Raw genomic sequence first — 20,680 nt, forward strand, 5'->3', positions numbered from 1 at the left:
AAACGACCAATGCCTTCATGGTATTGCAATTTTCCATTTTCTTAAGTGTATTTTACTACCGTAGTAACAGTACTCATCTACTCCCCTTAAGACTTCATTTCCTAATCTGATGTTTCCTGCATCACCTGACTTTGTTCGGCTGCACTCCATTACTGTTGTTGTGGACTTACAGTAATTATTTTCATCTTGTACTCCTTCCCCAAGTCTCTGTCCATAACATTCAACAATTTCTCCATATCTTTTGCAGAGTCAGATAAAATAACAACAATCATCAGCAAATCTCAGGGTTTTGATTTCCTCTCCTTGGATTGTGATTCCCTTTCCAAATTTCTTGTCCATGTATACAGCTGTCATTTGTGGTGTTTGAACGAAGTGTTAGCAAGGACTAAATTATGATCGGTGCAGAATTCATTGAGCCGACTTCCTCTTTCATTCCTTTTCCCCAATCTGAATTCTCCTACTGTATTTCCTTCTTTTCCTTGGCCTACCACACTATGTAGGTACCATGTACGAACTGTTTTTGGAACATCAATTAAGATTAGGCAACTCCTGCGATCAACTGAGGATAGTTTGCCTAAATTGCAACAACCTGGTATCTACAGAGTTCCCTGTACTTGTGGCAAGGTTTATATTGGGCAGACTTCGGGAACGGTGTGTACTCGCATCAAAGAACATACCAGATGTATCAGACTCAACCAACCTGATAAATCAGCTGTTGCTGATCATGCCTTAACACCTGGTCATGATGTCTTGTTCCAAGAAGTGGATGTTCTTGCCCATATAAAGCAATATCGCCCAAGAATTCTCAGGGAGGCGGTTGAAATACGTAAACACCCAGATAATTTCAACCGCGATACAGGTTACAACCTCAGTGAATCATGGCTACCTATTATCAGAACCATTAGAGAGTAATACTTTGCTGTTGCCATTCATTGTCTCTAGCATGGGGCTTAAATGGCATCCCTTTTACATCTTTGGGCACCATTTCAAGCTTCCTTGTTGCTTTCTCCTAGCAACCATTAATACGGCGTTTCTTTTCTCTGTTGTCCCCTGATGAAGAAAGGCAAGGTTCTTTTCGAAACATTGAGGGTGTTTACAATTATTTACATGGCATATGCCCAAAATATAACTCGTGAATAGTTACACGGGCCGTGAAAGTCTAAATGATAAAATTAGATTCTTGTCAACTTTTACATATTGTATTAAATCTTCTATCTCTTCATATATTCTTTTGATTTCTTCATCATCTGCTGAACTAGTAGGCATATAAACCTGCACTATTGTGTTAGACAATGGTTTGGTGTCTGTCTTGACAACAATAATCCTTTCACTACGCTGGTCATAGTATCTGGCCATTAAATTGGATTTAATCCACATACAATGCCAACCCCGAGTAAACGGGACAGGAGTGGGAAGAAGAGGAATGTGATGATTGAATTTTACATCACAGGAACTGCGAATACAAAATTTGCGAGGGATTTACATAAATAACAAACAAAATGTCTGACCAGTTCAGGTGACTTTAGTTCTATTTTTTACAAGTTGATTTACGTTGCACCAATTTCAGGTGCTTGTAAATTGCTGTCTGCGGTGTACCATCGCTGTAAGATGGCCTCAGTATAAGTGATCACAAATAGAGTTCGTGGTTTATAGCATTTAAAAATCAGAGATTTAGCATTTTGATTTTCAAATTTAGCGTTTTGTAGCATCTAAAATTCTAAAATTTAGCGTTTTGTAGCAAATTGGTTAAAAATAGCCATAATTTGCTAAACTGCACACACAACAGTTGGGAGTAAAATCATACTGCTTAATCACACATTGCTCGTCATGCAGTTTTGAATTCACTATGGAAAATAAGACAAACATCAACATAAGACTGCAAGAAGTATTAACGAACACACAGGAATATGCTTATTTTCAAATTTACAAACACAATTCCAAAGTGAAAAATACTATTCTGAACGTATTTATTTATCACAGTACAACACACCTACAAGGCAGAGGAATTTCAATGATGATTTAAGTAAAACATGCCAATTGTTTAAAAGGTGTCCTCCTTCATTTGAGACCGCCTACCAGTTACAATTATGTTTTACTTGCTAAGAAAACTCTACATCGACACTGTTCGTAGAGGCCCAAATGCACAGAAGTGCTGCCAAGGCAAAGGAAGGCCCGCAAAACATTTTTTTTTTCATCTTCAAGTTGTTGATTGCAGAGTCGGCACATCAATATAGGCCATCTGTATCCTTACATAAAAATGTCCTGATTTGTGACTTTCGGCATGCTGTTTGATCGTCACTTCGCTTCTACCTATGGCTAACAGACAATAAAATAAATCGCTACCTTACTTTTAAACAGAACTACTACTCAACACCAATGTCAAGAATAACCGACTATGATCAAGGGTCAACACACAAAGAGAATGAACGTGGTGCTTGAAAGTGCATTTGCTGTTTGATTGTTCTTTGCAGTGCTCTTTAGCCAGTGAAAGAAATTCCACACATTGAATGATTTAACCCTTTGGCCTGCCATTACTTGTGAAAGGAAATATTCCCTTACATACTATTTATTTTTTCGTCACTTTAACATAAATTTGATTAATCACTTAGGCTACATAAGAATACACAAAGCAAAGTGAGTTTTTAGCTCATCTATAGTAACAGGAAACCAATGTTTTTGTTCGTATTACTGGTTTCAAGGGAAGCAGATAAATTAGCAAGAAATGTAGAGGCATAGGCATTGGTTTCCTTAGTAATGTTATCCCAGAACTGTGGGGTTAGAAATTCATTCCTTAAGTCCATTTCTTTCGGATTATTACCCAACCCCCTCCTCACTATAGAGTGAATTTCAAAAACTGGTTTACATGTTACAGAAAGAGGCTTATTGTCAACAAGATCATAATTCCAAGTATCATTTCACTAGACTTCTCAACGGGCGAGTTGGCCGTGCGATTAGGAGCGCGCAGCCGTGAGCTCACATCCGGTAGATAATGGGTTCGAACCCCACTGTCGGCAGCCCTGAAGATGATTTTCCGTGGTTTCCCATTTTCACACCACGCAAGTGCTGGGACTGTACAGTAATTAAGGCCACGGCCGCTTCCTTCCCATTCCTAGGCCTTTCCTGTCCCATCGTCGCTGTAAGATCTATCTGTGTCGGTGCGACGTAAAGCAACTAGCAAAAAAGAAGGAAAACTAGACTTCTCACTCGCTCTTGTTGCATTCTGGTTTTGTCACGTAGTTTCAATTGGCACTATCATCTCGGAACTGAAATCGGAATCACTTTCATCACTGCCATTTGAAGCAGAAGAAGTATTTTCACTCTCCAGAGAATCTTTTCCACTTTCAACATCACTATTTTCAAGCCAGTTACGAATAAACTCATCCATGCCGCGCTTGGATGCCGCCATGATTGTTTACAACGAGCGGCAAAATGAGGTGCATTTAATTTTCCATATTTCAGCTCAGAGTTACTATTTACACAGAGAAAATAGCTTCAGGTATCATCTAACATCAATCGGTTAAGCTGCAAAACAATGAGAATAAATCTCTCCGACCAGCTAACTGCGATACTGAACTTATAGATGTTCCATGCACCAAGACGGAAGTGTCCGTCAAAGTATGTTACTGCTTTACGATCGCATTGGGCGCCGTAATAATTATTTCTCCAGAAATAAATAACATTTATGTCTTATTTTTAAGAAAAATGCATCGTTTTTACAAATATATATGTTTATTTCGTACAAAACTGAGAGTTTCGCATCTATTTCGCATAAATGGTATAATTTTGCATTTTGAACCAATTTCGCATTTTATCGCGAATTCGAAACCGCTAAAAACCACCCGTACAGGTCATATAAGATGAAGGCACATACACTGACAAAGTTTCGGCATATTTCGCATTTATCGCAAATGCTAAAAATCACAAACTCTACAAATGAAGTCTTGTGGAAGGAAAGGATGGATAGGACACATTAAAAAAACAGGAAAAAACAGTTAAAAAGACGGTTTTGGGATGGAATGCCATGGGAAAGAGAAGCATGGAAGATATAGGAACACTTGGAGACAAACAGTTGGAGAGAAACTGACTAGAATTCGGTTTTCAGTATGTGTACGTTTGCCAACGGGATAGGAAAGGACTGGGGGTATGAAGGAAGCATCCATGGCCTTAATTAAGATACAGCCCCAGCATTTAACACTTAGTTACAGTCTCTGTAAAGTGTGCCCTTATGTTCATTGCTGGCAAGGTTCTGTTCGTCAATCCTTTCTATTTCTAGACTCAAAAGTTGTCCATCGTTGAGTCTCTATGTCAAGTGTATAAATAATTGTTTTGAATACTTTTTTCAACATCTTTCAGTACATACTGCCAGCTAAAATTTTAACTCGCTGATTTCTGTGTATAAATATATATGGCAAATGAAAAAAAAAAAATTGTATAGGGTTTTGATGTGACTATTCCCATGTAAGATAATTGAAGAGAACTGATGAGACAGTAAATTCTTTTATGTTTGGACTTAATAGGTATGCAAATTGAAAGATTTTGCATGAGAAAAATTTGTTCTAAGTATTTCTTATTAACCTGGACTACTGATTAGTTGTTTATAGCTTGGTGCCATTGTTCCTAATACCATCCATTTCTTGTGTACTTAATTCAGACTTAAAGTACCGGTACTGATCATTACCATGATAGTGTTGTTGATTTTTTTCTAATTTCTAGATTACTGATGACAGCCGTAATCAATGGAAACTTTTACTTGAACAGCGAGCGACAGGCTATACCTGGCCAGTAGAGAATGGATCTAATAATAAGGGAGGCGGTTCTTCAAGTTTGGACCTGAGTTCTAGTCAAAGTAGTGTGGGTGAGTTTTGATTTTTAAAATATTTCGTATTTTGATTCTATGGTTTAGTCTTTCATGCCCAGTACCTGCTGATTTTTAAATTCTTCTTGTTTGGGTTTCATACTCTGATACAAGTAATTGTATGTTGTTGAGTATACAGTAGAACCTCGGTTATACGTTCCTGGAAACTACGTTTTCCCGTATTATTCGTTCAAATTACGTGGTCTTGCAAGAATCCTAATTAAACCACGTTGTAAAAATCCCACATTAACCATTCCTCGGATAAACCGTCCAGAAATTTCAGTCTCATCAACGCTAAATCCTCGATCACGCGTTTTACAAGAAACTGTATCTCATGAAAGGACGGCTACGGCATATGGTACTTACAGATCTTGGTGTTAACGTCCCATCATTGTGATAATTAGAAGAAGTAATGTACTGGAAAAGCGATTGGCGGTGAACTTGCATAAGGGACCATCTTAGCATCGCATTTGGGTGGTATTGTTTACAGAATCCTTGGAAAACGTAAAGCAGAGAGTGGCCACAACAATTGGAAGGAGACAGAATGTATTTCGACAGCTCTACTTGAATTACAAGTTGTCCATTTCATGACTGTATCGATGTTTAATCAAGAAGTAAGTATAAATAACCACCTAATCGATACTTTATTAATGCCTCAGGCAAAATTGAATAAAATTAAAACTTACAGGACATGTTTCGACCACTTAGTGGTCCTCTTCAGCTGTATAAATAAAGAACTGAAAAGAAAAACATTATGACAATAAGCACAAATAAAAGTTCTTTGGAGACTCCTTTGATAAAAAATGGAGGTCATCAGAATAGGTCATCTTGCCTCTCGTTCTTGTTTGGAAAAGATGTTTATTCTGCGCTGTCTAGAGGGTCTGTCTTTGAGCGCGACCTGGTGAAGTAACGATGTGATACAGTTTGACAGTTCATGGAAAGCTCTGGAAAGAAGGGAAGTAGAGTTTTATCGTCATCTAAAATAACATGTGAGGGAGGAGGGAGATTGGGCTGTGCTTCTGCGATGTCGTGTTTGATTATATCTCTCGTTCGTCTAGTCTGTTTCATGTCTACCCATTCTAAGTATTTCCTAATATTCTCATATAAGATGTTTTTATGCTCGTTGTTTTCGTTGAGATTCTCTTCACCGTTTTCCAATTTATCAAGAACGATGTGGATGTTTTCCAGGTTGTTCATAAGATTACCTTTATTAATCATACAGATAATTTGAAGGTCCTGTTTTATATTGGTGAATTTGTGGTTGGACTCTTTCATATGGGATCCCATGGCAGAGAATCTTTTGTATCTTTCAGCATTGACGTGTTCTTGATGTCTAATTGAGAAGTTCCTTCCAGATTGTCCCACGTAAGTTTTTTTACATTGAGCACAAGTCAGCTTATAAATACCCGATTCCTGGAATTCGTCATCTTTAAGTTTATTAGCTTTATTATGACTAAAGAATCTATGTTTCGTGTTGTTGTTTGTAGAGAAGGCTACCTTGGTATTGTGTTTCTTGAATAAGTTGGTGATTTCGTAAATCTTCGGGTTATTAAAGGCGAATTTTACATATCCTTTTTCTTTTTCTGAATGCTGTTTAAGTTTAATTTGTTGTTGGTATTTGCATTTAGTGATGATTTTATTGATGAATTTCAAACTGAAACCATTATGTAGAGCCTGTTGACGAATGAAAGAAAGTTCCTTTTTTCTGTCTGTTCTGTTAGCGGAATTTCAAAGGCTCTGTTGACGAAACTATAATAAGCTGATTTCTTTTGCGAGATGGGATGTAAAGAATCACTTTTGATTGTAGTCGGGGTAAAAGTGGGTTTCCTGTATATTTTAAATTGGAAATGGTTGTCTTTACGAATTGTTTGGATATCCAGAAAATTGAGTATGCCTTTCTCTTCTTCTTCAGCTGTAAATTTTATGTTTGGGTCTAAATTATTCAAAGTATTAAGGACACTGTGACTATCATTTATTTCCTTGTTAATTATGGCATAGGTATCATCAACATATCGAAGCCAGAGATCGAGTCCTTTAATGTGACCTACTATCTGAGTGTGTTCCAAAAAGTCGAGGTAAATGTTAGCTAAAATTCCAGAAGCCGGCGCTCCCATTGGAAGTCCATCTTGCTGATATATTTTATTATTAAAAGAGAAGAAATTGTGGTTCAAAACGAATTCCAAGATAGTAATGAAGTTTTCTATTTCAGGTATACTGATACGTTTGTGAATTAATAAATTCGTCTTTATAATCTCAATGGTGTTCTTAATAGGAATGTTCGTGTACATGTCCTTGATGTCGAAGGAACTTGTTACATGAGATGAAGTTAACTTGAAATCTTTAATAGCAATGCAGAACTCTTTGGAGTTTTTTATCGAAGATTTGGTATAAAATACGTAGTTATGAGTTAAGAACCTATGAATAAATTGGGATATTTTGTATGTGGGGCTTCTCCGAAAATTAATTATAGGTCTCATAGGTGCATCTTTTTTATGTAATTTAGGCATAGCTCTTGCTTTAGGAAGTCCTGGATTCATATTAATGAGTTTTTGAATATCTTGGTCGTTAAAAAGGAAGGAGCTTTGCTTCAGTATCCCTTTCAAATTCTTTTGAATTTTTAGGGTGGGGTCTTTCTCAATTACCTTAAGTTTGTTGTTAGTGAAAAAAGTTTCTGTTTTATTGATGTATTCGGTTTCATTTAATATTACTACTGTTCCACCTTTATCAGCTTTCGTTATCACTACATCACTTTGTCTAATTTTACGCTGAAGATCCTTCTCGATTTTAGTGTTTGTGGAATTGGTTAGTAACCCTCTCATTATGGAGGGAATTTTTTTGCTTCGTCCCGTACGTCATTCTGAATGTCGACTGGAAGGGTTTGTATGGCTGTCTCTGTTTCTGCTAAAGTTTGTATTAATACTTGTCTGTTATTGAAACTATGCCAATTGTGATTAGGCCCTTTGCTTAATAATTGTAATTCTTGTTCTGTAAACATCATGTTCGACAAGTTCATGACGGGGGATGGGAATACTTCACAATTAAAAGAAGATTTAGGTTGATGCTTATTTAGATTTGTTGGGGGATTGTTTTTTAGGTTTTCTAACTTCTTATTCAAAGTTGTACGTTTCTTGTTTATTAGAATTTCAACTTTATCTCTGCCGTATTTTTGTACAGAATCCCATTCTAGCGGAACTAAGTTACTAGAAGCAGAAAGGTGCGCTAGGTAAAGCTCCCGGTTGAGGAAGGATTTCTTCCTATTTATAAATTTAATTTCTCGTTTAAGCCATATGCGGTTAACTGTTCTTTGTGTGGAAATTTACGAAATCACCAACTTATTCAAGAAACACAATACCAAGGTAGCCTTCTCTACAAACAACAACACGAAACATAGATTCTTTAGTCATAATAAAGCTAATAAACTTAAAGATGACGAATTCCAGGAATCGGGTATTTATAAGCTAACTTGTGCTCAATGTAAAAAAAAACTTGTGGGACAATCTGGAAGGAACTTCTCAATTAGATATCAAGAACACGTCAATGCTGAAAGATACAAAAGATTCTCTGCCATGGGATCCCATATGAAAGAGTCCAACCACAAATTCACCAATATAAAACAGGACCTTCAAATTATCTGTATGATTAAAAAAGGTAATCTTATGAACAACCTGGAAAACATCCACATCGTTCTTGATAAATTGGAAAACGGTGAAGAGAATCTCAACGAAAACAACGAGCATAAAAACATCTTATATGAGAATATTAGGAAATACTTAGAATGGGTAGACATGAAACAGACTAGACGAACGAGAGATATAATCAAACACGACATCGCAGAAGCACAGCCCAATCTCCCTCCTCCCTCACATGTTATTTTAGATGACGATAAAACTCTACTTCCCTTCTTTCCAGAGCTTTCCATGAACTGTCAAACTGTATCACATCGTTACTTCACCAGGTCGCGCTCAAAGACAGACCCTCTAGACAGCGCAGAATAAACATCTTTTCCAAACAAGAACGAGAGGCAAGATGACCTATTCTGATGACCTCCATTTTTATCAAAGGAGTCTCCAAAGAACTTTTATTTGTGCTTATTGTCATAATGTTTTTCTTTTCAGTTCTTTATTTATACAGCTGAAGAGGACCACTAAGTGGTCGAAACATGTCCTGTAAGTTTTAATTTTATTCAATTTTGCCTGAGGCATTAATAAAGTATCGATTAGGTGGTTATTTATACTTACTTCTTTAGCTCTACTTGAAGACGGACCGAGTTCCGCCAAATGTTCCTTCTTGCAAAACGTCCATATTATGTCCAGGGTTAGATTTTTTTTCTATTGTATCGCCGAACAGGTTTTTGGCACATCCCTCAGGGTACTGTATAGTCACTGGGCTTTCAGGCAGGAATCAAAACTGCTCTTTCTTAACACATACAGTAGAAGTCCGCTATAGCCAGTATGGCACATAACGAGAACTCCGTTATAGCGACGGCTTTTATCTGTCCCTTCAAAATTTCTATAATAACCTGTATATTGTCCTTCGGTTACAGCGAGAACCCTATCACTGGCGCATCCATTATTACGAGCGATTAAGCGAGCACGATTTTTTCCGTTACCAATATTTATGCACTCCAGCGATGATATTGCATGCGATCGATTACCTTCGCCATCGTTTCCTCGCTATGTGCACTAGCGATTTCTCTTGTCGACATTCGAAGGCGATGTCGGTGTCGATTAGTAATATCCGTCGACAGCTGTTCCGTATAGAAAATTCGAAATGGAAAAGAACATATTTTCATAATAAATGTGTAAATAACGTGTCCGATAATGGTTGTTAACTCGTTAAAAATTAAGGCTGACTAAACGACCGCTTAATTTTGAGGCTAAATACTGCAATTAAGAATGGGATACACCTCGAGATATGGCAGAGTGCTTAATTGATTTCATATGTTAGTTTGTATTTTCTTGCGTCTGGTTAAATTACGGAAAGGCTATTATGAAAATTTATAGCGAGAAAGGTATAATTTCTCTACCGGCGCTTGAAGTGTGTTTTCATCATACGTATAGTACGGTTAAGTTGGGAAACGTGGCGCTGTTTGAATAAGAAAACTGAAACATTTGCAACAAAATGCGATCGATCATCTTCGGTACGGTATAGTTTTCTCACTTTGTGCATTTGCGAGCTCTCTTGTTGACATTCAAAGGCGATGTTGGAATTGATTAGTAGTAACCATCGACTGCCGTTCTCTAAAGAATATTCGAAATGAAAGAGGATAACACGTTTTCGTAATAAATACATAAATAACGTGGCTGATAGCAGTTGTTAATTCGTAAAAATAAACACTGAATAAACGATATCTTAATTTTAATGTTATATACGGAAATTACATAAGAATGTCATACACCTCAAGACATGGCAGAGTGCATCACTTATTTCAGGGAGGATATTTCATATCTTCTCGCATCTAGTTACAGCTATTTACATGTAAATTTTTCACGAGGAGGTTATTTCTCTACATGCGTTTCAAAAATATTTTCATGATAGGCTACATATACGGTTAGGTTAGGTGACGCGGTTTGAAAGCTGAGGTGTTTGTCATAGAGATCTCTGGAGTGATACCGTATTTCTCCGAATCCGAGACCTTTTTTTTCTCAGAATCTCGTGCGAATACTCAAGGGTTGTTGCATTCGCGGCCTAACAATAAGTTAATGGATACCTCTGGCAACTACCACGGTAACCACTCTAATTCTTTTCACACGCGCACAGAACTCATTGACTACCGCTTCTTTACTATACATCGCTACCGGTTGTACAGCATACAGTGTGTGTGTTTCTCAAATCTGCAGAATGGCATCAAAACTTGCGACCCTTTGAATTCTTAGAAAATGCATGGCTACTCAGTGGCAGAGTCATAACGCGTCTATTGTACTTGACGCTTAGTAAAATTAAGGTTTATAGACAGCAGGAATATTTTCGTGATGAATAGTCATGTTGTAAAGGTACGTGGAAAAGGTATTGCCGGCAAATTTTTAACGGGTTCTAGTCGATATTATGATGCCAATTTTAAGTTAATGTTTATTAAACACTCGGAAATGCAGAATAATTGTGCAGCCGCAAGAAAATACGGCATAGGCCTAACTAAAGCCAATATTTGGCATTAGCGTGAAGACAAAGAGCTAAAAAAAATGCGTACTGTAAAAAAAAATGCATTCAGTGGTCCACAACAAGGACGCTTTAAAGAAGTCGATGATGAAATTGTGAGGTATGTGCATGAAAAACGCAAGGGAGGTTGGCCATACCGTGGCGCAATAAACTCGTTCGTTGACTTTCATTGTTCGCGATTAGGCCTAACATCGCTAGCCGTTGAATTTGGTCGCACCCGACAAGCGAGACGTGCGTGTAGCGGTAGCCGGTTATATCTGACGCTGCGTAAAAGTAACAGTTTTATAGACAGCAAGAATAATTTCCTGATGGATCGTTGTATTGTACAGACGCATGGAATAGGTATTGCCAGAAAATTTTCAACAAGTTCTCTTTAGTATTATGATGCCAATGTTAAGTTAATGGTCCTTAAATCCGCGGAAATAAAGAATAATTGTGCAGCCGCAAAAAAAAAGAAATTATGCGTGACGAAAGTCAATGTTGGGCGTCTAAAAATAGTCTAAAAATGCGTAGGCCTGTACGATTTTACAAACTTCTTTTTGAGCGTGATTTAAATTTTTTGAAGGAAAAAGTGGGTTTCATCTTGGATTCGGAGAAATACGGAACTATATTTTTTTCAGAATGAAATTAAACATACACTTCCATGTAGTATCGGATTACGAAAAATAACAAACAAGTAAGCCGTAGTATGGATATCATCTGCGGAAACGCAAGTTTTGAACAAACTGATTGCCGTTTCATACCGATTTTAAAGTGCATGAAGGGTTTTCCGACTTTTATACAAAAATCTGATATAACGACAATCCGTTATAGCGAGTAAATTTTTCGCTGTTATGAATTCTCGCTATGACGGACTTCTACTGTATTTAGTATTTTAATATTATCGTATACGACTATGTTTATATGCAATCAATTTCATTGTTGGTCCGTATTGAATTTCTGTATAATCTTAAAATAATAAAATTTATTTAAAACTGTTCCACCTATTCAATACATACAGTTATTTTGAACACTTATGACTTATACATTATGAATCATTATTGTGACATGTCTCGCTTTGTGTAGCGGGTATCTTCAGCCTATGCCTCTTCCTCAGAATCACAGATATTTGGGATCCTGATTATTTTTTCTTAATAGACTACCTTACCATGTAACTTGAATGATATAAGTTAAAAATACATTTCTGTTTGTCAGTCTTAATTAACTGGTGGAATGTTTGTAACGGTATATAAAATTCTTAAAATAGTTATTAAAATTTTCAGTGGAAACACTTGTTTTGTAACACATAGGAATGTTTTCATAAAGTTGGCCCTATTATATCTTCTAGGTCATTGTCTCTTATAGAATAAAGATCACATTTACACATTTTTTTACACAAGGATACACGACATTATTTACATTTATAATCATCCACTGGATTAAGCATCTGGTTAAAAATGTCTAAATGTTTATTAGATGTCTTGGTGTCAGACAATATAATTGTACATAAAACACTTGGATAGCTTTGAAGGATTAAAATAGTTTATCCTAGTTTGTGGTAATATGTTTGGTTGCCTTATTATACTACTCTTTCTTTTTATTTTCATTATTATTATTATTATTATTATTATTATTATTATTTTTTTTTTTTTTTTTTTATGTTGGTGCCGGTATCGTTGAAGAAGCTTCAGTAAAGCTTGATGAGTAGTATTTATGAGGTTGATTATCAACATACTGGGTGTGTCAATTCTTGCCACGGTTCTTGTTGTTAGTCTAATGAGAGACTTTCGGAATTCTAACTTGGTGGAGGAAGAATTACTTCCAGATCAGAAAGTAAAGATGTTTAAACGTCTGTAATGAAATTTAAAAGGTGGTTTTAGAAGTGAAGTATGATAGTGGCCGCAACTAAAAACTTTACAATCGACCTCTTTGCTTACCTCCTCGTTTCTTGCGTGGCAAGTTTGTATCGGTTGCGATGCTGGCTCGACTGGATACTACTGAGCTCGCACTTCGTGTATTGTAACGGTGTGACGTTCTTGGTGGGAAGAGGAGGGATGGACGGAGTGTTATGCACTTGGTTAGTCGGTGGGGGCCTTTGTAGGGGATAATTGGGAGGAGGCCGTGTTGATTGAAACTATAGGAGTTGTTGAGGGGGGAAATTTGTAAATATTATTAAACATGTTTCCCTTTACTTTTAATGCATGTAGTAATTTGGGTATTACTTCGTAAATGGAGTTCTTGGTCGTCTGACATGTAATTTAAGTTACAGTTTTTATGAAAGTATTGGTCCAAAAAATGTATATATTCTCGTATTCATTCATTAGTTTTATTTTGTTTAATTTTTTTGAGAAAGCGTACTCATTGTGGAAATTTAACTGTGGTTTTTGGCATTAAAATTTTCTTGGTATCTCGTATGGAATCTGCGACCTGTCTGTCCAGTATATGAAAATAAACATTGCGAACATGTCAGTCCATAAATTCCTCAACTTGTGCAAGGATCATTTTTAAGATTTACAATGTTGTGATAAAAAAACTGATTTGATTACTGTTTTGGGTTTTGTATGCTATTATGACATTTTGTTTTTTAAGGGTGTTCGATACTTGGTAGATTACGGGTTGTTATCCATAAATGTAGCTGAAATTGACTTATTTGGTTTGTCTGGAGTGAGGTTTGTCATTAGTTTATATTTCACTTTATTAATGATCCTATTGATTGATCATTTCCATGCTGAATCCATTAAATTTGGCTAGGTTCTCTATGTATTCGATTTTTTGGTTTTCGGCTGTAAGGGGAATCTTAAAAGCTCTGTAGATTAAGCTGTAATATGCGGCTTGTTTCTGAAATGTCGGGTGTAATGAATCATTTTTGATTGTTATTGGGGAGTTTGTTGGTTTTCTATATATTTGAAAATTAAAACTGTAATTTAAGCGTGTTTTAGTAATCTCCAAGAAATTTAATGAATTGTTAATTTTGTCTTCTTTTGTAAATTTTATGTTTTGGTCTAAGGTATTGAGGAATTCCAATATTTTGTCACTATTATTTAGATGATATAGATGTTGATTCCCATAGGGAATCTGAAATATTTGTCCCGAATTAATAAATTCCGTTATTGGAAAATTTATAATGTCAGTGTTGTAATCTTCAAATGGATGTCATCCTTTTAGACTCAAATATTAACACAATATTGTTAAGTAATAGTATACCACATTTTATTTTGTATTAGTTGTTTAACGATCTCCAATCCATTTTACAAGATATAGTTTTTAACAGTATTCATAAGTCATTCCCAATCAGGTACCTGATCTATTCATAAGGTAAAATATGGCTGATGATGCCTACGATTGATAGGCGAAACATGTACCATCTAATGTATTAATTTTATGCTAGTATTTTGATAGGGACAAAGTCCTAACGTTAAGGATTGTATTGTATTGAATAGGTGGGAGAACAATATAACCATTCTAGTGTTATTTAATACAAATACTTTCAATACGGACCCAAAAATGAATTTTATCACATGTACTATCCATCATAGTCGAGTTGTAGATTGCAACTGATTGTACCCCACTTGTCGAGGCTCTTGTATACTCGAAGCGGGGCTGGCTCTCTGCTTCTCTTGAAAAAATATGTTTCCTTTCCACCTCAATATCTTGGAAATCTGTAGGTCAATTTTCTTGAAACTTTGGTCAGTTTACATTTAAAATACGGGCTTTACGATGGTGTACTTCATTATATCGTAGCTAAAAGGGTTTAGCAGATTAAACAAGTTCCAGCACTTTCTACACTGGTGAGCTGGCAGCACGTGGAGATTATGTCATCCGGCTTGCTCCCTGCCTGTGACGTAGCGCTCTTTCTCTCTCTCTCTCTCTCTCACTCACTCACATAGCTTGCAGTTGTATCTCGAACATTCACTTTGCATGCTGACTTCAAGTGCTAGCGCCTTCATGTCGCAAATAAATTACAAGTTAAAAATACAATGTGCCAGGCCGTAGGCATTCCTGGTACAATATATATATTGGACCTCTCTCATTCGTATGTAATATTTACACTTTTTTGAACCATAAAATGTAAGGAACACTTTTTTCTTTCTTTTTTTCTTTCAGTTATTAATACAGTAATTAAATACAGTCAAACTTCTATAACTTAAACGTCTGTAACTTGACTTTTCAGTATCTCAAAGGGAATTACGCTTCCCGACGGAATCTTATGTTTTCTATAACTCGAGGTTATATTACTTGAATTTTTCGATACTTCAAAGGATATTTGAAGCCCAGATGAAAAATGTGTTTCTGTAACTCAAAATTATGCAGAACACTATGCTTATGTGCACACACATTACCTTCACAAAGAGCTAGTTCCTGTAGAATGAACCTGAACTTATGTTGTCTTCTTATACAAGTACTCTAAATTTTAATTAGCGTGTATTGTTTTTCTAATCGCATGCCACAGCATCTTAACAATACTTCATATCACAACCTTGAGTAGCTGTGTACCATAGCAGTTTAAAATCCTACAGTAGGCTTCTTCCCAACACTTGGTAAGGTGTTGACAGTACGGGGGTGTTGTGTAAGTTGGGAGATCCTGGCATGCTCGCTTGGTCAAGCCCTGGCCAGCTTTTTCAGCTTTATTCATGGACGGTCATCAGTTGGTGAGGACATGTTTGGTGTTGTCAGTATGCTAGAGAAATGTGTAGAGAGTACAGTGTTACAAAGAAAACAGCAAAGGAAAATTACGGACATCTCTTCGGTACAAATTTGTAAGTATCCAAAATGAGAATGATCCCTACAAAGGCATAAGAAAGCTTGTTTTATAACACCAGCTTGTAGATGCAGAGAAAGTACAATGGCATTGGTGGAGCCGAAGTAGTATGCACGTTATTCTATATCTCCAATATTTGATAACTCAAAGTGTTTTCATCCTCCACAGGCATTTCGAGATATCAAAGTTCCTCTGTATATGGGGCCAAAACTGTGTTAAGAAATTAATGCTGCTTGCTTTCATTGCATGTGTGCTACAAACCTTTCCCTCATGGTTTTGTTAATTAATGAAATGATAAATAACAAGAACTTCTTTGTAAACTTATGAATGTGATTTTGTGTTTTTCTATATTCAGATAAATTGCTTTATACACACTATATCCTTAATTTTAACTGTTCCTTGTTATTAATGTCCCTTGTAGATTTGGAGTTTGGTAGCCGGACTGCTTCCCATTATCCCACCGCAAGGTCCCGGCTTCAAGGCCTTAAGCAATTATCAGTAGAAAAATTGGCGAGTCTGAGACAGAAATTAGCAGAAACAAGATCAAAAGGAGTGACTTCCGTTGGCAATTCGAACACAAGGAGAGGTACATATTTAAGAAAATTGTTAAGGTTGTTGTGATTTGTCACCATAGCTCTGAGGCTAATGTATTTATTGCTTGTGTGTTTTAGAAAGCAGTAGTAGTAGCAGTGATGAAACTGCAAGCATTTCTCATAAAAGGAACTCTTCATCAGCATCTGACTCTTCTCACATCACAACAGGCCCTTCTCCTGAACGGTTATGCGTGCAGGTTGGAGAGACATACTTACATCCTCAGTACATGCGAGGACGTTATTTGCTGTCTGGTTATTATGCTCCTTCTAGTATTCTCACAGTAAGTGGATTTATGAGTTCTTGTGTTGCATGTTTCAAAACCCTTGATATGCAGAGAATGTTATAGATAAGTACCCACATACGCGAAGCTTTTTTACTCACTCCATTAAACTAGAGAACAAACAGAAAACACTTATATGTCAAGCAGGATTTTCTTGTTTGTTTTAATCTCATTTGGAAAACATACGCTAGCTGTGCACCTGTGGTCATGTTGCCTCAGTAGGTCTCTGCCAGTCAAAAGTTTTACCCCTTCAGTAACAATGTCATTATGGAACGAAACATGTACAGTATGTATATTAAGTCATCAGCTCAAAGGCTGGATGGATCCTCAACAGATCTATGTGATAGGTAGTTTAGGTGTCATTGAAGATGCATGCTGGGGTAATGAGGAATGAGGTAGTTACCCATTTCTTTCCTCACAAAGCCATTGGCTACTGTAAAATATGAGTCAGCCAAGTCTACAGAAATGTTTACACAAAACCTGCCAACTTTTATCTGCAAGGACAACTGCCAACTCTCCCGATTTTACACCATTTCTCCCGTCTTCCTGCTTAATGTATTAATTCTCCCGATTTTAAAAAATCCTGCGCGTAATTTCAGACTAAAATGCAAGATGACAAACACCAGTCTTCCTTCAAAGAGATTGATTAGAAATTCATTTTACATGCATTTCGATACCGCAGTTGTTCAATGTATCGATAATTTATTGATAATCCTCCATAACAGTGTGTATTTACTGTCTCCCCCATCGTGTTTAATTGGCATTGAACATTTTTGAAATCGTTGATGGTTAATGTAGCGTGTGTTGTTGGAAGTTATGACTAATAGCCTGCGTGTGAGAGGTAGTTGCAGGCTGGCGGAATACAGAAGAAGTCCGCTATAGCGAGTACGGCATATAACGAGAACCCCGTTATAATGACAGGCTTTGTCTGTCCCTTCAATAGTCCTATATTAAACTGTGTATTAACCTTCGGTTACAGCGAGAGCCCTATCACTGACGCATCTGTTATTACGAGTGATTAAGCGCGCACGATTTTTTCTGTTACCGATATTTCTGCACCCCAGCGATTATGTTGTGTACGATCAATCACCTTCGGTATCGTTTCCTCGCTGTGTCCACTAGCGAGCTCCCTCGTCGACATTGGAAGGCGATGTTGGAGGCAATTAGTAATACCCGTCGACTGCTGTTCCGTAAAGAAAATTTGAATTGCAAGTGAACATGTTCTCTTAATAAGTGCGTAAATAACGTGTCCGATAACAGTTGTTAATACTATCCTCATTTTTCCGTATTGAAAGTCAGTTAAAGTAGAACAATAAAACTTTAATTTCCACCTATTCAATACTTTAAAAGCATCTCATCCTTATTTTATTGCTAAATTATTAAAAACATAGGACATGTTTTGTTCAATTATTGAATATCTTCAGCTATACACATTTTTAACAAGGTTAAAATCGGTAACATCTATATATATAAAATAAGAGTTTTGTCTGTACATTGCTCAGAATTTGAAAATAATGGTATATCTGTATCGGTCATGTCCATAGTAACAAGAAAATGCACTTTTTACTTTTCCGTAATTTCTGTCTGTCTGTATGTATGTACACGCATCACGAGAAAACGGTTGAAGAGAATTTAATGAAAATCGGTATGTGTAGTCGGGGGATGAGCCTCTACAATCTAGGCTATAAATCATTTTACTCACGCTGAGTGAAATGGTAGTTTAGGGGAAGGTCTAAAATTGAATTCTCAACTATTTATGTTATTAGTGGTCGTATTTTAAAGAAAATGGGTATGCAAGGTTGGGGAATAAATTGCTACAATCTAGGCTGTCAATAATTGTATTCACACTGAGAAAAATGGTAGTTTAGGGGAAGGCCTAAAATTTAATTCTCAAATATTGTTGTTATAAGTAGTCCTATCTTGATGAAAATCGGCATGCAAAGTCAGGAAATAAGTCGCTATAGTCTAGGCTGTAAATTATTTTATTCACGCTGAGTGAAATGGTGGTTTAGGGGAAGGCCTAAAATGTAATTCTCAAATATTTCTCATTAGAGGTGTAATCGATGAATGCTACATAACTAAGGTTATATAGTATTAAATTTCCTATTATTCATGTCTTATACATTGTTACCGTACTGGCTATGATCACAAAGATATTCATGAATTTGGATTTTTGTTACTAAGTCCATATCAGCGCCGAGTAACGAGAAAATGGGTAAACAGTATTTAATGAAAATCGGTATGTAAAGTCGGAGAATAAGAAACTACAGTTTACGGTATAAAATATTTTACAAATCACAAAGTCAAAAGAAAACTAAATGTGTAGGCCTACAATATAGAAAGCTCATAACATTGATCAACAATAACATTACATTGACCATTGTTTGTCGTGATGTGCTTTGTGTCTTCTGTTGCCCCTCATCTCCGGTAGATAGGATTACTGCTGCGTACAGAGTATTTTTTATTTGATTTACGTCGCACCGACACAGATAGGTTTTATGGCGAGGATGGGTTAGGAAAGGGCTAGGAGTGCCTTAGGCCTTAATTAAGGTACAGGCCCAGCATTTGGCTGGTGTGAAAGTGGGAAACCACAGAATACCATCTTCAGCGCTGCCGACAATGGGGTTCGAATCCACTATCTCTCGGATGCAAGCTCACAGCTGCGCACCGCTAACCACATGGTCAACTCGCCCAGTCATACAGAGTGTAACAGCCTGCCTGAATATTGATGGGAAATAGCTGGGGAGTTAGATAACTTTCTTCTTTAGCATGCCATTCCCCTGGTTTATAAATTTTCTGATATTACTGGTACGTAACACACTGGATCATCATAGCATTCGGGCTATTCAATCCCTACTCTGAGGCACTGATTGGAATGAACAGTGTGCATATTTAGCAGAATAATGGCAGATGAGTGTTCATGGCAATCTGCGGCCTGGTCATCCCAGCTCTGGAACTTTGGACTATTAGATTGGCACAGCAATCTAACCGCAGCACTGTTCGTTAAAAGTGATAAAACGTGCGGCTTTCCATTTGATCGAGTATTTTGTATGATAGCATTGCTTTTAATCGCTACATTCATACTTACGTTTTTGTAATGACCTATGTTGATTTCAGTTAGGAAAACCACAAAGTCAGTCTTTCTGAGAATCCCGTAGCGAAGCACGGGTACATCAGCTAGTTATTCTAATAATTTGCAACTTATTGTTTAACTGCTAACAGACTTATTCATAATAACTATTAAAATTATTTTGAATATAAAACATTATCTATTACGTCGTCTTATTAAAACAATATCACTATTTGTAGTGTTCGAAGCTTTAAAAACTTTGTTCTAAATTTGAAATACAATGTCACAAGTTAGTCAGATATAAATACATTTATAATCTGTTGAAGTTGTTGAATATCCTAAAATTATTTGTTGGATACACATTAAAATTTTTTGCTACCATTGGCGTGAACTTTACCACACTTTGTACCTTATGAATATAAAATCTTAGTGCACTCTCAAAACAGTTGAGTTTGGGTGTGACTAACATTCTTTTCATCCGTAAATTAACCAAATGAAGCACACTGTTGATTATTATTTATAAATTTGTTGTACTTTAAATCTTTAACGTCCAATTGTTCAAATTCACGACTTGCTTGTAGACTTTAGGAGTGTAGAGCAATTCCTCAAAACTTTAGCATGAACTCTGTCAAATGGTTACAGTTAAGTTATGAATGATAAGCAAGTGGTAACTTACTTGAAATTTACGAAAGTAAGTTTGTTGACATCTCTGTAACAGGAAAATAATTTTGTTAAAATATGTTAGATGGTATTAAAAGTTGAAGCTAATGTTGAAGGAGCAGCACTTATCCTTTTTACTTTGCCTGTATTTACATTTGTGCACTCCTGTTTGACGACTACTTGTGCTCCTCGTGTTGTATGCGTGTCTCCGCATCTGCTGGGCATTGGGAGGGGAGGCAAACGAGGGCGGCGCTCTAGCGAATGACATGATTCTTGGAGGGGAATGTTCAGAATTTGTGTGGAGTGGTGTTTGTATATTCATATATT

At 36.5% G+C, this 20,680-nt stretch overlaps 1 protein-coding gene across 1 annotated transcript in view; it reads left to right on the forward strand.

Moving 5' to 3' along the window:
* Positions 1–20,680, forward strand: part of ca (claret) — a 367,006-nt gene that overhangs the window by 46,534 nt on the left and 299,792 nt on the right. The window contains exons 5-7 of the mRNA XM_067136443.2: positions 4,714–4,855; positions 16,171–16,335; positions 16,421–16,623. Of these exons, the coding sequence (XP_066992544.2) occupies positions 4,714–4,855; positions 16,171–16,335; positions 16,421–16,623 (510 nt within the window). The remainder of the gene's footprint in view (positions 1–4,713; positions 4,856–16,170; positions 16,336–16,420; positions 16,624–20,680) is intronic.

This window comes from Anabrus simplex, chromosome 1 (assembly GCF_040414725.1).
Source record: "Anabrus simplex isolate iqAnaSimp1 chromosome 1, ASM4041472v1, whole genome shotgun sequence".
NCBI lineage: Eukaryota > Metazoa > Arthropoda > Insecta > Orthoptera > Tettigoniidae > Anabrus > Anabrus simplex.